Source organism: Camellia sinensis, chromosome 10, assembly GCF_055761805.1.
Source record: "Camellia sinensis isolate YWXY chromosome 10, ASM5576180v1, whole genome shotgun sequence".
Taxonomy (NCBI): domain Eukaryota; kingdom Viridiplantae; phylum Streptophyta; class Magnoliopsida; order Ericales; family Theaceae; genus Camellia; species Camellia sinensis.
The window spans coordinates 33,939,970-33,958,788 of NC_138970.1; the positions used below are offsets into that span (position 1 = coordinate 33,939,970).

Here is an 18,819-nt window from a genome sequence, read left to right on the forward strand (position 1 = left end):
AAAAATAATATATATTATATTAAATGAATTAATCTTATATAATAGAAGACCTGTATATATAACCTGAAAAAGAATATCCTATTATGAGAAAGAGTATCCTACAAGAATATCCTATTATGAGAAAGAGTATCCTACAAGAAACCTAACTATGACAATACAAATCACTGTGTTTGGTTTGAGTTTTCTGGATTAAGTTTTTTAAAATCTAAGTTTTTTGATTTTCGTATTTTTTTGTTTTTAGTAAATATTTTTAAAATTTTAAACATTTTTTTTACTTTTTTAGATGCATCTTACTTAGATGTGTCTAAAAAGTAAAAAAATTGTGAAAAAATATTTTAAAAAATTAAGAAATACATAAAAATACAAAAAATATACTAAATTCTTGTATTTTTTTTATATTTTTGGTATTTAATGAATTTTTAAAAAAATATTTTACAATTTTTTTACTTTTTAGGTATATTTATGTTAGGTGTGTCTAAAAAATAAAAAAATTACATAAAATATTTTAAAAATTCAGTAAAAACAAAAAAATACGAAAAATAAGAATGTAAAATTTTCTGAAAGGTGAATATATCTAAAAAATCAATACTTAATATATCTAAGAATATATACCATACATATATTAACGCATTGAATTTCAGAAGACTTTATACAAATACTACCCTTACCACTGTGAATTTCAGAAGACTTTATACAAATAATACCCTTAACCAGGGCTCAACGCGTGATAGAATTCCTCTGAAAATGAACCAAGGTTGTTGGGTAGTACACAACTACACATTGGTGATTCAAATCCACTAATCTATCACAAACTATTTTGGTTTTGATTTTCTTGTTCTTTTTCGTTTTAAAATAAGATTTCAAATAGACAAACAAAAAAATACGTACTCCAAATTATTTCCACATTTTAATTCCAGTGGCATCCTTCTACTTGTAGCAGTATCTTGGGACCTCCTTAAATAACAGAAAAACAAGCGGAGCACAACATACATAACAAGCTACCCCAGGGCGGGGATGAGCTATTTCTTACAGACAGTGGAAATTGGTAACAATGTCTCCAACAAATTAGACACCAAACACCCAAGCTTGGTTCAGCATGAACATAAATTACACAGGCAGTTCGTGATGCTGATGCTGATTTTCATCCTGCATTCCATACTCGTTGCTCATTTGCATTGCCATTCTCATTGCCCTTCTAATTTCTTCAACAGCTTTGAGAAGTTCATCATGCATTCCATTAACTTGTTGCTCATTTGCATTGCCATTCCTCAATGCATTCATTGCACTTCTAATTTCTTCAACAGCTTCGAGAAGTTCATCCTGCATTCCATTAACTTCTTGCTCATTTGCATTGCCATTCCTCGATGTATCCATTACCCTTCTTCTAATTTCTTCAACAGTGTTGAGAAATTCAACCAGCATTCCATTAACTTGTTGCTCATTTGCATTGTCATTCCTCAATGTATTAACCCTTCTAATTTCTTCAACAGCATCGAGATTTTCACCCTGCATTCCATTAACTTGTTGCTCATTTGCATTGCCATTCCTCAATGTATTCATTACCCTTCTAATTTCTTCAACAGTGTTAACAAAGTCACTTTTGATCTGAAATAACGAGTTACGTACAACAATTCCAAGAACACAGCCCCATATGCCCAAAACCAACCACCCTATGGCTGGCACAATGATCAGTACCAGCAAAAAAACAGCAAGTACACCCAAGAACGAACTTAATTTGTTCACTATCACAAGATTTATGCCATAGGTTTGTTGTACAAATTCAGCCAACAATGATAAAAAATAGATCGTTATAGTGGAAATGAATGCTACCACCTCTCGATAATGTGTTTCAAATGGTTGATACATTGTTTGGAGAATAGTAGCCAGCAATCCAATGAAAACCCAACACATTCTGTGGAATTTATCAAAGTTAGCTGCCCGCTCCCTACAACCATCACAAGAGAATGAAACGGGCATTAGAATACAAAATAAAGGGTTAACTGCAATACAATTGAATGCACAATAAAAGCAGTAAAAATGCACTAGGTATGATCAAGGGGTGGCAAATGCAATGCCAACTCAGACACAGGAACCCAGCCAAATCCGCTACCAGTTAGTGGTTTAGGTTTATTTATTTTTACATGTAAGGTCGCATTTGGAAACCTTGATGTTTAAAGGATGCCTGTATGCAGTCCTAGCAGCATGGGGCAAGAAATAGATTAAAAAGAAATAAATAAAAATTAATTAATTAATTATGCAACACTTGGGCAAATTAAGGCTTGAAGTTAAAAGAAGATACTTTACCACTAGAGTCTCCTAAGGGGGCACCCCAACAACTTAGGCCACATTTCCCCAATAAAACACAACTTTTAGTCTACATAAATTACACATCAAAAAAGATACTTAAATCACTTGACCAATTAGCACATGATGTTAATCTAAACATACATGATATTCTCCTCCTTCAGGTTAGTGGGTTTGCATTTTGAGTGCTTTTTTTTCCTTGCATACGAGTTTATTTTATATCATGTAAATTTAAGCATATACACATTTATTTCATATATATAAATATACCATCCATATATTATTAAATATGTAAACTTACATAGGTTAGTGGGTTTGCATTTTGAGTGCTTTTTTTTCCTTGCATACGAGTTTATTTTATATCATGTAAATTTAAGCATATACACATTTATTTCATATATATAAATATACCATCCATATATTATTAAATATGTAAACTTACATACACATCACATATAAACATTACGTATGGGACATAATCAACTATGCTTGATATAGAGTTTTTAGTCTTACATCCATTCATGACTTCTTATTGGATCTTAACTCCACAAACTACGATTTAAGTATTTCTTCCATAAATTGCACATGAAAATTTCAAGTTGAACAGAAATAGATAGAGCTCTCATCTACAAGCCCTCCTATCAGAGTTGTATTCTGTGAAGAAATGTGGACATAACTACGAGATGGCTCTTAAATTCTTAATCTTTGTCGGGCTGGAAATTTGGTAATATGGTATATATTATGGCTATGAAAAGAGTAAAAAATCCAACAGTCAATTTTTGAGAAAAGCAAATCTGACAAAAAGGTTATGAAAGAGTTGTAACACAATTTTACATACACACATTTCTACGTATACACATTCATGGAGGTACATTTCCATTCCTTTTAGCTAAGTTGAGTTTTTTCTTTTAGTTTCCTCCTCTTTTCTTACTTTCTTTCCTTTTTATTTGTTTTCTTTGAATATTTATATAGGCAACCCTCAACTATGACCCATTTGAACTCACACCCCCTAAATTATATTACCTAATGGGTACACCCGTTAAACTCAGATCCTGTGCCCCTTTGATAGTCTATCGCAAAATTGAACATATGCAAGTCACATGCAAATTTAGGGGTTGTTTGAGATGTTATAAGTAAGTGCACTTTTTGACTTTTTATAAAATATGGATTGGGTTTGAAGTGATGTGATAGAGAGGTGATGTGACTTAAATAAGATGATGTGAAATAGGATAGTGACTTTTTAACTTTTTAACTTTTTTTAAAGATGTCAAACTTGGCCTTATAAACTGAAATGACAATCTTACCCATCCATCTCTCTTCCTCTTCTAAATATACCATTTGTTTTCTAAATATTTTTTGTATTTGATAGAGAGGAATGCATGCATATATCTACATATTCACATATATAACACAAATTGAATGCTTCCAAAAAATCAAGGTTACAACTTCCATATACATACTGATTTATGTGTGCTTGTATGTCAAGAAATACACACACATATGTATCCATTGCATATCGCGCATCATGGCCCTATCCAATTCCAAACTGAGAGAGTAGTGAACAATCAATAGTCATACAAACATGTAACACCCCTATATATTTTGAGGTATAATTGATTACGCGGTGGAAACATTTTAATTTCCTTGGCTTGATTATCCCAAAAACATCCATTTAGAACAATTGTATAAATAAATGAAATGAAACATTCACTACCATTTATTATACCTTCCCAGCCTCAAACACAAGGAGCACAAGATATTATAAAGAGAAGAGAAAAAACAAACTTGTTCTTTCCAAAGCTGAATGTGTACAAAGATCTCAAACATCTAACCCTTCCATTCAACATCTAGGCATACAAGCATCTATATATAGATATGCACATAGCTTTAAACACAAAATCATTATGTTTTATATCACTATGACCTAAATTTATAGGGAAGAGAGGTGAGCCAAAGCCCAATAAACAATGATACAGCAAAGCTATTTTAGGACAAGGATATCTCCTATTTCAATAATTGTAAGTCTACGAAAATCTTAGAAGCTTAATTTGCATTTTAAGCATAACATATTTAATGCATTTCCATTGCCAAACATAGTGATAAGGCCCATCCGGAGAATGCATATCATAACATATCAGAACATGACCATGTCGACTAAGATTTTGTTAGAACCACAAACTAGTGGTGGTAGATACCATCATAACAAATTAGTATATTTTCCATCCCCTAACAGCCACTAGGATCATTGTTGTCAAATTGAGATACGAATTGTGTATCATTTTTTTTATCTTTCTAAATCACATAGCATATCGTATAGTGTATCACAAGACTTTTTAACGTCTTTAAATATAGACAGGAAAAAAAATAGTAATAGAAAATACAAATATTTTGAGTGAACAATACATTAAAAAATGTATTATTCTTAAAATTACAAAAGTAAGGTTTCTTAAATTAAACCTATTATAAAGCATGTATACTTCGACAAACATGTCATACCCGCACTCAGCATAGTACTTTTGCATACGCGTCATATGCCAGAAGTACCTAGTGCACTAGAGTGGTGTGGTAACCGGTAGCCATGAGCTGGTGGACCGGTGGTGAAGTGCCTGGTACGGCAATGCAGTGGTCATATATGGTAGTATGGCATTGCTATGGTGCAATGGAGGTGGAAATGTGGTGTAAGGGGTAATATGTGGTGTAGGAGGAACGAATAATGGTTGTAGTTGATGCCATTCAAGGCATCGATAGTTAGAGAGAGACGGAAAAAAAATGATTGAGAAAAGGAGAGGATAAATAGAAGGAAGGCCGTACATAGAGGAAAAAATGTTTTGAATATTTATCTAAAAAGGGTAAATTTCAACTTTAAAAAATAAAATAAAATAAAACGCTAAGGTTTGATCATTGTAACAATTTAAACCCTAACTTCTTAATTATTACAGTATAAACCCTAAATTTTTAAATCAAGTAGAATTTAAGCAATCCATCCATAGTCTGTTAAGAATGTTAAACTATATGGCACTCATGGCAATGTTTCATTGCCTTTTTTTGCACCTCTCACACATCACTCATCCTAAATTACTCTTCATCCTTCTCTCATCGACCACCTTTCTCTTTCTTCTTTTTTTCTCTTCATTCTGTCAACTACACGACCACACTCAACCTCCATCTCCACCAAAGCACAACCAGCTCTGCTATTTCCTCTGGCAATCCACCTTTGCTACCCACAATTTGATCCACCATCAATCCAACTCTCTGAAGTTATGGAAATTGTTTTTCTCCAATAAAATTAATCATTACAATTAGAATCCAATATTAGCTATGTAAAACGGACTGAGAGAGTTGACTGAACTAACCTTTGATGCTCGGGGTTCTCCATTTTCAATTCGCCCAAAATTCCAAGAGACCAGAGATATGAAACCAGAATCAGTCCCAGAGAGAGAGAGAGAGATAGAGTCACTGATCTAAAAACAACTTTCCCAAAACCAGCTAAAGATGTACAAGTCTACGCGAGTCAGCAATGTAATCCACTCTACTACTTGGTTTTGGTTTCCAAAATTTAATTTTTAGAAAATTCTCCATTTTTATTTTTTCTATTTCAATTTTTTTTAGTTTTTAAACACACTTAACTTAAATACACTTGAAAATATAACTTTTGTGAAAAAATCTTTACAAAATTCACTAAATACCAAAAAAAATGCAAATATATATATATATATATATAAATTCAGCATATTTTTCATATTTTGATGTATTTATTAATTTCTAAAATATTTTTTTCATATTTTAATTTTTAATATGTTCTAAAAAAATTGTTCAAAATTTTAAAAATATTCACTAAAAATAAAAAAATAAAAACTCAATTTCTAAAAAAATGAATTCAGAAAATTAAAACTAAAATGGGGGTGGGTGTTTTGTCGGGTCGTGCTTTTGCAATCAGGATTTGGACATGGGATTGGAGATGAGCTGGGCTTAACTCGACTCATCGTCGGGCCCAATGTGACCATTCCAAAACCCGCTCTAAAAGGAGATTCAAAACCCATTTGGCCCACGAGATCTGGGCCCAGCCCGACTCATCGTCAGGCCCAATTTGACTCTTCTAAACCATGCTCTAGAAGGATCTTCAATACTTAGCCGGCCAACACAGCGCGTGAACCTTCCCACACACCAAACACCATCAAATCTTCCGGAAAACCGAAAGAACACCGGAAAAAACTTCAAAAGGATAACAAGGGCTCCATATTTTAGCAAACTTGGGAGTCCCTGCAAATTCAATAGCATATTATCAAGTACAATCCACAAAAACTGCAGATCGGATATAACAGATTTAATCATGTTGAGTCTCCGCAAACACAAGCCACAAAAACAAACAGATTTAATCATGTTTCAGTAAACTTGGGAGTCTAGAGCCATATATATATATATACAAGCACACACACCCAGAAAGAGATTGGATTGAAAATCTTCAAAAACCCTGAAAGATTGTGAATTAAAAATGAAAGGTGGGGTTGTTATTGAAGATGGATTCATATATGAAGAAGAAACCCATCTCACCGTTTTTAAACCTCTCTTTTCTTCTCTGGCAATGGCTTCACTGTCTACGATTGCAACGGAGACCTCGTCTTTCGAGTCGACTCGTACAGACCCGACACTCGCCACCAGAAAAACAAACAGATTTTAATAATACAAATTTTTATCAAATAAAAACCTAATTTCGGACGTCAGACAGCAGATTAAACTCAAATCTGAAATGTTTCTGAGAGATTAGAGAGAAAGAAAGACTATAGAGAGGGAAAGAGCGAGAATCATCACCATCATACGCAGATCTGAGATGCTTCGGCGAGATTAGTGAGAGAAAAGCCATATTCAACACAATCGCCAGCGGCGGCCGAAGAGGGCTGAGATCCTGACGAGTGACATCGGTAAGAGAGGGAAAGAGCGAGAATCACCACCACCAGTTGTAGATCTGAGACGTTTCGGGGAGAGAAAAGCCAGATTCAACACAATCGCCAGCGGCGGCAGAAGACGGCTGAGATCGGCGGTGTTCCTGACAAGTGCCATCGGAAACCGGCGGTGGTGAGCTTGCTGCAGCAAAGGTATTTTAGCCATCTCATCAACGCAAAATTCAGAACATAGGAAAGATGATAGATAGCAGCACAAAACATAGATGGCAACGGGAACACAAAATATAGATGGCAACGAAAGATGGGTGTGGGGGTATTTTGCGTGTTCACACGGGTATCTACACTTTAGACAATGGGTGGTGACAAACATTATCAGACGGACCTGCAGTGTCACCATCAGAGTCAAGATCCTCTCATTGCGCTCCCTCCTTGTACTCCCGCTTTGCAGGGCCTTCGGGCCCATTTTTAAGCTAAATTTTGATAATTCAAATTGTTAATATTTTAAAATTTATTCATTATATCATACCTGTAAAAAATCAAGTTGATCGGATTTCAGAAAGTATGTGTTCGAAAAAATCGAACTAAAAACTATTTTTTTAAAGAATTTAATAAACAGTTTTCCGAGCACATGCTTTCTGATATTCGATCAACTTAATTTTTTATAGGTATAATATAATGAATAAATCTTAAAATATGAACGGTTCAGATTATCAAAACTAGACTTAAAAGTGAGTCCAAAAACCTTATAAGGAAAGATATAGAAAGGGAGTGCAAACGGAGGATCCCAATTCTCCGTCAACAGGGGGCCATCACCTTTGTTATTGCACTATTTACTTTTTATTAGGTCTATACAGAAAGGAAAGGTCCAAAGAGATCAAAGGGTTGAATTCGTTGAAGGTTCATTGCATTAAAAATAATTATAAGAGAACCAACCCAGAAGTGGAATTTTTTCAACCCTCTTTTTCTTTCTCTCTTCTCTCTCCATGGTTGGCAAGTTGAGTTTGAATTTTTTTGACTATTTTTTTTGACTAAAATTTATAAAATCATAAAATAAATTAAAATAATAATAAGACAAAATATTATATTAAATTTATAATTATTTTATTTTTTATCTCATAAATATCACATCTAATTATAAAAAAAAATATAACCCTCTTTCCAAGTCCAACAATTTTAACATATTAAAATAACTAAAAATTAAAATAATCTACTAAAATAACTAACTTCTCAAACAAATCTCTCTTATGTCCTTCTCATTTCTCTTTCTTTTACATGTGAAATCCCATAATTTTTTTAGGATAAATTATAATTTGTCACTTTATATTTGACCAATTTTTTATTTTATTTCTTTAAATTTATTTATTTTTTACTTTGATCTTTTTTATTTTAAATTTTTTTAATTTATTACTAAATTTAATTTCTATTCAAAAGTAGACAAAAAAATATCCTAATAACTGTCATATAATATAAAATATATTATTATATTGAAATTTAACTTTATGTCAGAGATATGAGTTATATATAATAAAATATTTTTATGTCACATGATTGTCAATATTTTTTTGTCTAATTTTTAATAGAAATTAATTTTAATAGTAAATTGAGAAAAACTTGAAATATGAAAGGTCAGTGAGAAAAAAAATTTAAAAATCAAAATAGAAAAGTAACTAAACATAAAAAGGCAAAGTGTAATTTATCTTATTTTTTAAATATAAAAATTTCAACAATAATGCTACGCTTACTTACAAATTTATTAATAGTTCTAAATTAGGGAAAAATTATGCTAACACTCTTCAAATGCACCTTATAATTAAAAAAAAAAGTAGCATAATTTTAATTTTTTGAGTTATAACTAAAAAATATATCTCATAACTAAATACAATATGAGATATAATTAAAAAATTATCATAACTAAAAAAAAAATAACATAATTAAGAATACATATAGTACACTATTTTTAAAGAAATATATATTAAAATTCCTCTAAATAAAGCATTGACAGCTCACGCACTCACATAAGCAAGCATTATAAAAAATAATAATAATAATAATAACAAAAAAAAAGGGTAAATTACAAATACGCCTTTGAAGTTTGTTTAAAATACAGATTATTCCTGTAATTTGAAAAATTATAAATATTCTTTTGTCAAATTTTTTTTATTTAACATAATTAACTAAAAAAATGAAATTCATAATTGCACTCCTCTACAATAATAAAATTATCTAAATTATTAATTGAAATATATTTGTAATATCATTAAAAACTGTTAATGGATTTAATGATTTATTTGTAATATCATTAAAAATTATTAGTTGATTTAATGATTAATAACTAAATGAATGATTTATTATGAAATTCAAAATCTCAGAAAGCGAAATGTAATTTTCAGAACCACAAGAAGCAATTCATATTTTAATCAAACCTAATTTACCTATAAAAAAATAAAAATAAAAAAAACGAATCAATAGGGGCTGTTTGGTAACCTTTTTTTTTCAATTTTCAATTTATATTTACAAAAATTTTAAAAGCTATCATAAAAATTTGTTGGATAATTTTTTTTGGTTTATAAATGATTGTTTCAGTTTGTAAATTTGAGGAAAATTGCAAACTCAAAAAATGAGTTTACATTGGTTTTTAAACAGAAAACGGAAGCCCAAAAACGCAGAGCTACAGTAACACAGACCATGGTTTGAATCTGCGGATGAGCATTTTTCAATTTCCCAACTACAACGGTAATATATACGTTATCTCTAACTCTACTCATCTTCTTTCTTCACTTTGTTGTTCAAAGAATCCAGGATCGAGGCTGAAGGAGAAAGATCGACGCCGGAGAAAAAGTATCGACGTTGGATCAAGGCCGGAGGAGGAGGATTGACGCTGGAGGAGTCACGATCGACGCCGAATAGCTCTTCATCATCGTGTCGTCGCCGGATCTAGGTGGTCAGTTTAGAGAGGGGTAGATCGATGAGTTTTCCGAGGCTGACGCGAATGTTGCCGCCAGTGGCGGTAGAGGAGGCGAGAAGGCCGAGCAGGAGAGAGAGGGCAAACCAAAAGAGGATGGATTTGAGGGGCTCAGATTGGAGGAAGAAGAGAGAGAGGACGAAGAGAAGAAGAAAGAGAGAGAGAGAGAGAGAGAGAGAGAGAGAGAAGAAGATGAAGATTGAAATCTAGGTCTACTTTCGTCCAAGAACTCCAATTTAGAGAGAGAGAGAAAGGGGTTGACAAAAGACTTGAGGCCTTAACAAAAAAATATAAATACATTTCCATACCCACTTTTGAAAACACTTTCTAGGCGAGATTTGAATTTTGAAATTTGGGTTGCCCAGACATCCCTCTGAATGTTCGGCCAGTTGACCGAAACAGTGTTTGTTTGTTTGTTTGTTTGTTTGTTTTTTTTTTTTTTGTTGCAATTGGCACATGTTATTTTTTTATATTTTAAATAAAAAATAATTTTCAAAATTTTTAAAACTTTTGATGAGCTTTTAATAGAATTTTGAGTTGTGTGTTTGGTTATGAATTGTAAGTTTTTGAATCAAATATCATATGTCACATCAAAAATTTCAAACTCAATTCAAACTCTTTTCAAAACTCATAACTAAACAAATTTTCCACACTCAAATCATAATTTCAAAACTCATAAACTCAAAATAAAACTCTATTCTCAAACTTTACCAAGCGCTACCTAAATTCATATTAATGTGAACATTCACAATGTAACATGAAACAAAATTGAAAGAAAAAAAAAAGACCATTTCAATTGTTTAGTGGAAAAAAAATGATTATTCAAACAACAAGTATAGTAACAAATAATCAATGATATGTGAACATTCACATCTTGCAAAATATATAATTATGTTCATATCTATATTCCAACACTTATTTCTTAGACTTTTAAATAATACGAAATGTAAACATTCACACTGATTGACAAAAAATTAGAAATAATGGCTGCAATAGAATTAGAAATCCAAAAAAAAAAATCAATCACTTTAAAAACAAAAAAAATATCACCCACATCCTCATCTCCATCATCATCTTTATCATTATCACTATCAATAACAATCTATGCAATATTACCATTCCACAAATCCAAATCAAACTAAACTCACCTTTGAAGAATATGTTTGTAACAAAATTGACTGGACACAAATAGAGCTTCAACTTATAGAGCCAATTCCAGCAATCCACCATTTCACCAATCCACCAAAGCAGTTCTGTGTTCATCCATTGTTGTGGTGAAGTTCTGTGAGCCTTCAAAGCGTGCTTGAGCAAAGTGTTCATCGCTCGAGCGAATTGTGCAAATTCTAGAATTTCCAAAATTGCATTCAAAGTTCAAAACTCAGCTTCAATGAATCAAAACTCATTCTTTTGGGTCAAAACCTAAGAAAACACTTGGAAACTTGTATAAAAACCTGAAATGAAGATCAATTCCCAAAACCAAGGCCCAAAAGTATACCAATTCTTCAAAATCATACTTGAAACTTCATGTTGCATGTATGCATGTAATGATTTGAACTCCAAACTTCCAAAAGATGGACAAATGAAGTATTCAAGTATGAAATCATAATGAGCCCTCATAATTTGACAAAAATAAACTCTTGTAAGAATTGGTCGAAATTCAAACTCAAAATCCATGAATTATGCATGCATGCATGGATTGATTCTCAATTCTACATTCTAAGCTTAATTCTTATGTTTAATCACTAAAGCTCACTAAAACCTCTTGAATTCATGCACTTGATGTCTTCAATACAAGGTTTAAGAGTTGAATTCTTACCTAGTGTCTTGAATTCACAAGTTTAGTAGTTTGATTCTCCTCCAAATCCTCTTTAATTCTCCTTTTTCTAGCTTGAATTCAACTTTCTCTCTCTCTCTCTCCCTCCCTCCCTCTCTCCCTCCCCTACGTTTTTCTTGATGTTCAAGGTTGATGAAGGAATGTTGAGTGTGTTCTAGAATTTGTCTTAGCCTTATATAGGCTTAATTAGTGGGATTTAATTAAGTATGGTTAAAGTTAATTAATTCAACTCAATTTTATTTAATTTATTCTAATTATTTGGTTCTGAATCGAATTCTAATTTAACATACCTTAAGGCTCTAAAAATTCTAAATAATACGTTGACCTAGTCAATTTCGTGTTCGGATGCCGATAAGGCCTTCAATTTTCATATCAAAATAGAATTCTAAACAGATAATTCTACGACAGACAGATATGAACACAATTAACACACAAAATGCGCAATTAACTCATAATTTCATCTGAAATACTTATTAGGCATCCTTAATTACAGATTAACGGCTAATTATGGATCGGGGTTGTTACAGTCTTTCCCCCTTAAAGAGTTTGGTCCTTCAAACTTTTAGTTACCTTCATTATCATCGAACATAAGATCCAGTGGAAACAATTCTGGATACATTTCCATCATATCTTATTCTTTTTCCCAAGTCGCATATGTCCCTCCATGTTGTTGCTAGTCAACTTTCACTAATGGGATTTCTTTATTCCTCAATTGTTTGATCTGGCGATTAACAATTTGGATTGGCCGTTCTCGTAGGTAAAGACATCTTTCAAAAGTACATGAGTCGGCTTAATAACATGTAACAAATCTCTTAGGTAATCTCAAAGCATTGAGATATGGAAAACTTTATAAATATACTCCATGACTTGAGGTAAGGCCATAGGTTACCGGATTGATCTTCTCTATAATCTTATACGGTCCAATATAGCGAGGCGCCAACTTTCTCTTTGCTCTGAACTATGTTTTCCTTTTCATTGGAGTCACCTTGATAAACACACGGTCGTCCACTTCATATTCTCTATCCATTCTTCGGACATCTGCGTAACTTTTTTGACGACTTTGTGTGGTTTTCAACCGTTGCTAAATCACTTTTACTTTCTCAGTCGTTTCTTGCACAAGCTCGGGTCCTAACAAAGGTCTATCGCCTACTTCGGCCCAACAGATTGGTGATCAACATTTTCTTCCATAAAGAGCTTTATAAAGTGACATGCCAATACTCGAATGATAATTGTTGTTATACACAAACTCAGCCAAAGGCAGATAAGTTTCCCATTTTCCTTGGAAATCCAACACACACATTCTCAACATATCTTCCAATATCTGAATAGTTCGTTCTGCCTGACCGTCTGTTTATGGATGATATGCACTATTAAGCCTCAATTCAATCCCTAAGGCCTATTGCAAACTTTGCCAGAATCTTGAAGTGCACTTTGAATCTCTGTTTGAAACTATTGATATAGGCACTACATGCAGTCTCACAATCTCATCAATATAGATATTAGCTAATCTACCCGCATTGTAAAAAGTCTTAACAGGTAAAAAGTGAGCAGACTTAGTTAAACGATCAACAATGACCCAAATAGAATCCATACCTCTAGATGAGAGAGGTAGTCTGACAATGAAGTCGATCATGATATGCTCCCATTTCCATTCCGGTATTGAAAACGACTGAAGTAATCTAGCGAGTCGTTGATGTTCAGCTTTCACTTGTTGGCAACGTAAACATTAGGTTACAAAATCGGCAATACACTTCTTCATGCCAGGCCATCAAAAATTCTGTTTTAGGTTATGGTACATCTTCGTGTTTCCCGGATGCATAGCAAATTTAGAATAATTTGATTCAGTTATGATACACTTCCTCAGTTCAGAATGGTCCGGCACACAAAGTCTACTCTGAAATTTCAATACGCTATTCTCAAAAACAAATCTGGGTCTCGGTTTTGAATCAATTTCCTCAACAATCTTTTTAAAAAATTCATCATCTAGTTGTTTTTCCTTAATCTCCTCAATCATTGCTGGTTGTGCAAAAATGACGGCTAAAACTCCACCATGTTCACGCAAAACAATTTCAATCCTATTTCTTTCCAAATCACATAACAATTCTCTTTGCCCAGTAAGCAAACATGCTAAGTTCCCGATTGATTTTCTGCTCAATGCGTTAGCAATTATATTAGCCTTTCCCAGATGATACAAGATTTGCAGGTTATAGTCTTTTATCAATTCCAGCCACCTTCTTTGTCTCATATTCAGTTCTTTCTGAGTGAAGAAATATTTTAGACTCTTATGATCAGTGTACACCTCACAAGTCGCCCCATACAAGTAATGGCGCTAGATTTTCAAAGCAAATACCACAACTGCAAGTTCCAAATCATGGGTTGGATAATTCTTCTCATGAGGTTGGAGTTGTTGGGAAGCATAAGCTATTACTTTTCCATTTTGCATTAACACACACCCCAAGCTATTGTATGAAGCATCACTATAAATTGTGAACCCGTCAGTACTCGAAGGCAAGGTCAGAATTGGTGCAGTTACTAATCTGGTCTTTAAATCTTGGAAAACTAATTCTCTTTGATCATTCTAGTAAAAAAAGACACCCTTCTATGTTAGCTGGGTGAATGGCAAGGGAAGTTTGGAGAAGTCTTTTACAAATCCCCTATAGTAACTAGCAAGTCCTAGAAAACTTCGAACTTCAGTCACTGTGGTCGATTTTGGCCAATTTACAATACTTCAATCTTTTGTGGTGTAGACACCCCATTTTTGACCGCCTTTAAGACTTGGGTGCTTGATTCCGAACACCCGATGATGAAAGTTACACTATGCAATCTTTTAAATTCTTAGCGAAGAAATTTGGATTCAAGCTCTAATCCCAAACCTTACACCCCATTTTGACCAAATTATTTTAGACCTTAAAACCTTCTCTTTCAAAATATATTTTTGAAAATGTTTCTACGATGTCCCGATGCTCGCATTTCATTAATTATTGCACTTTTCAGTAAACCGAGTAAGGACAAAGTGGAAATGAATGAAAAAGACGTGAACTCTTTAAAAAATCTTTTAAAACTTCTTATTTATAGGTTTGGAGTTGAAGAAAATTGGAGGAGAGGGAAGAAAACTAGTTGGGGAAGAAGTTGGGCATGAAACCGTTGAGAGAGAACTGGGCAACCTCGCTAAATCAGGCCTATCCTTTTATAAACTTGGACTTTAGTTGTGAGGCCACCACCATTGTAAATTAGACTTCTAGGGCTTCACTTTGGACTTAAGAATCATCTAAAACCAAGTTTGGATGGCGGAGATATGGCTGTTGGAAGTTGGGCATCAATTCGGTTAGGACAAAGCTGAGCAACCTTCACTAAAATAGGCATATCTTTTTGCACACTTAGAATTTAGATGTGGGGCTGCCACCATTGGAAATTAGACTTCCGGGGCTTCAATTTAGACTCAAGAATGACCTAAAACTGAGTCCAGATAAGGGAGATATGCCCATTTGAAGTCGGGCATGAATGCAGATTTTGAGGGCCGACCAGGTCTACGTATAACCGGCCGTGCTTCATCGAGGCCCGACTGGGCCTTGATGAAAAATTTTCCCGAGCTCTTCTTTAGGCCCAGCCGTGTGTTTTGAGGGTCGACCATGTGTTTGGAGGCCCGGCCGGGCCTCGATGGCACCAGACAGACAACTGGCGAGAATTGAATAAATATCTTTGTTTGAAGATATTTTCAACCTTTTTGGCTCAAATTCTATAAATAAAACCTCTTCCTTCAAATTTTAAGGTTAGAGAAAACTTCCAAGAGGCTTAGATATTGATGAACCTCCTTGAACCTTCAAGCCTCTTTTCTTCTCTAATTCAATTTTCACCCACCATACATCATTAAAGCTTGGATTTAAAGCTTTCTTGTAGAGAATTTCCAACATATTTTCATAACCTAGAGGGTTAGGAAATATCTCAAAAGCTTTGAAGGTTTTTGAGAGCTAAGAACATTCATCTCCCTTCGAAACTTCATATCACCTTTTAGCTATACATACACAATACATACACTATTGGAGTTTGTCCTTGAAGCTTTGTTGAGATTTCAAACTAAGTTTCATAAACTTGAGGGTGTTGGAATCAAGTTTGTTAACAAAGAGCTTACCTCTCTTTCAAAGGTATAATTTTGCACTTTCTTCTTTCATCTTTTACTATTTTCCTCTATTTTTTTTGTCTTTATATATTGATTTTCAGAGTTTGTAAAGGCTGAAAAACATGGTTTAAAAGTCTCAAAAGTTGAGGGGTTAGCCACATTTCCTTGATTTTGCTTACTAGCTTTATATCTCTTGCTTTTGTCTATTTTTTTGTGCTCTTTAAACACACTTTTAGCGACTGTTTTTGGGCTGATTTTGGGCTGTATTTGGACTATTTTGAGGCTGAAACATGTGATTTAAAATTGCAAGGGGTTAGCCACCCCTCCTTGGGCTTTGTTCCATAGCTTTTTCTCTACTCTTTTTTCTTATCTTCTCTTGTTTTACACTTTAGGGGCTATTTTAGGGCTGTCCTAATTTATTTAATTACTTCAAGCTTTGATTAGTTCATTTGTTGTCTCCTAAGTTTACTTGTATAACTTGTTGTATGTCGTTCTAGCTTTTCTTTAACTCATTTCTATGTTTAATAACCTCATTTTAATAATCAACTTACCATTTATTTCTTTCATTTGAGAGTTGTTTCAAATGGTTGATGGTTATTCAACACATGAACTAGAGTTTTGCACTTAATGGCTTAATCTCTACGGAGATTCATTGTCAATGGTGAAATCTCTCTTTCATGTTGAGAATTACTTCCCATTTGACACTTCTCTCCTTTTAGAGGACTTAATCACCATGGACAAATGGACTAATGAATGGCAATGACTAAACAAATTGGTTTAAAATTAGATCAATGCACATAAAGAAAATGGATTTAATTGCTTAGACTTGGCCGGACGTTATACCAAGTTTGTCGAGTCAAGAGTTATCATGCACTAATTCATGGTGTTTTGATGATTCTTAAAGTGCCTCTATCACCCTCTTTGAGTTCATTCCATGACAAGAGGGAGGGGTGGTCATATTCATTGTATTTCATCGATTTTTGTCCAAAATTGCATTCAAGACCATCAAGCAATCAATTTGCTCATTGATGGTTTTGAGTCAATCTCAACCTTCTCTTGAGGTTTTCCTATGACAAAGAAGGAAGGCAAGACAAACAGAGCTTGAAAATGCTCTATCTGCACTGATTTCACCTTAGAGCGCAGAAACAGAGTTTGCACCAAATCAATGTACGGGCAGTCCTCTGTAGGCCCGGCCGGCCATCAGTAATGCACGATCGGCCCTTGGTGTGTCGCTAGCAGTGCAGTTTTGCCGAAATAGAGGCAGTGGCTGAAGGTGAAACAAAGGTAGTCTAGGCAGACAGAGCAGCTTTCAGGCGATGCTCATGCAACCTCCATCCATTTTCCTTGGTGCTCATGTCAAATGCGTTTGATCGTTTAATTGTTTCATTTGCATAGCAAATTGTGTTGTAATATTTAATTAGTCTAATTAGTTGTAGCTAATTAAGTGTTGTAAATAATTAGTTAGTTTAACTAGTTATTTAATTTCGTTTTGTAATTAGTTAACTAGAATAGTTTAGTTTCAAGTTTTGTATTAGTTAGCTTAATTAGCCTAGTTAGCTAGTTTGCTTTTATTCATGCAGACCCTTTTTTGCGAGGGCGTAATGTTGTAATAAGTGTGCGTGTATGCGTGTATATCTTCCAACCCTACGTCTTTCTCCCTTTTATTTAATCACTTTTGATGGTTAGATTAGGGACATGTTTCGATTAGCATATCGCATGCTTGCATCCATTCATCTTGTATTACATGCACCAAGGCTCGGTGCATCATTCAAACTGCATTGCAATTTCAAATAAATCTTTGAATACGTGTTTAATCGCATGTTATCAAATCGATTCATATGTCGTATTAGTAGTCGAGCCTATTAATTACATATTGCATGTGTTGCATTAGACACTTAACATAGTTAGGAATCATGCATAGTTTTCTAACCCATATTTTCCTAGCTTGGAGTACTATGTGAGTTTTTATACTTTAGCATACTTGCATATATGTGAATGATGCCATGACTAGCATGCTTGCCATGAGGCTGTATGCTTACTTGTTAAATTGCATGAATGCCTGTGGATGAAGACTTGTTGTTTGAATTAGAACGATTCAATAAATGTGCGTTTTAAGCCCACTTTGTTAAGCGGCAAATCATGTTTTAAGCCCACTATGTTTGGTGGCAAATCGGCAAACTTTAAGCCCACTTGAGGTGGCAAATTCAAACATTTTTCGCAAACAAACATGAATTGAGTTGTTCCAAATTGAGAAAACTAGTCTATACTTGATTGTGCACATCACATAGTAAAGTTAGCTTAATAACCGGATTAAGAGCATATAATGTTTATAAAATATCATATCATGATTAGTAGAGGCCGATCTTTGATCGGGCGAGCGGGGGTGCTTAATTCATGACCTTCCCCTTTCGTACCCAAGTTCCCGAGCCGAGGCAACTTTGGTGATGACGGACACATGGTCTTTGGCACTAGTCAGGGTTTCCTAAATTTCCCCAAAACAAAAAATATTTAGGTGGCGACTCTGTATCTGGCAAAACAGTCCAATTTTGGCATTATTTGATTTAAAATCGATTTTCCAAAAGATTTACCGGATTTGGACTTTTTGGTGATTATCAGTTTCACATTGCACTTGTGAGATTAGATTCAGAACCGCGGGAGTTCGCACTGTGAGGCCTTCTTTTCAAACCTTCCGAAAGGGGGC

The 18,819-nt window shown here is 33.8% G+C and overlaps 1 protein-coding gene across 2 annotated transcripts; it reads right to left on the reverse strand.

The window, feature by feature from the left end:
- Nucleotides 1-815: 815 nt before the first annotated feature.
- LOC145801056 (uncharacterized) lies at nucleotides 816-7,593 on the reverse strand. 2 transcript variants are annotated; one of them, XM_082891236.1, is made up of 4 exons: nucleotides 6,856-7,593; nucleotides 5,658-6,564; nucleotides 1,834-1,945; nucleotides 868-1,506 (listed from the first exon to the last, which is right to left on the reverse strand). In XM_082891236.1, the coding sequence occupies exons 2-4, from the start codon at nucleotides 5,678-5,680 to the stop codon at nucleotides 1,108-1,110; spliced, it is 534 nt and encodes a 177-aa protein (XP_082747362.1). In that variant the 5' UTR covers nucleotides 5,681-6,564; nucleotides 6,856-7,593; the 3' UTR covers nucleotides 868-1,107. The 2 variants fall into 2 exon arrangements, with proteins under 2 accessions (XP_082747361.1, XP_082747362.1); XM_082891235.1 differs by having other exon boundaries at nucleotides 816-1,945.
- Nucleotides 7,594-18,819: the final 11,226 nt, after the last annotated feature.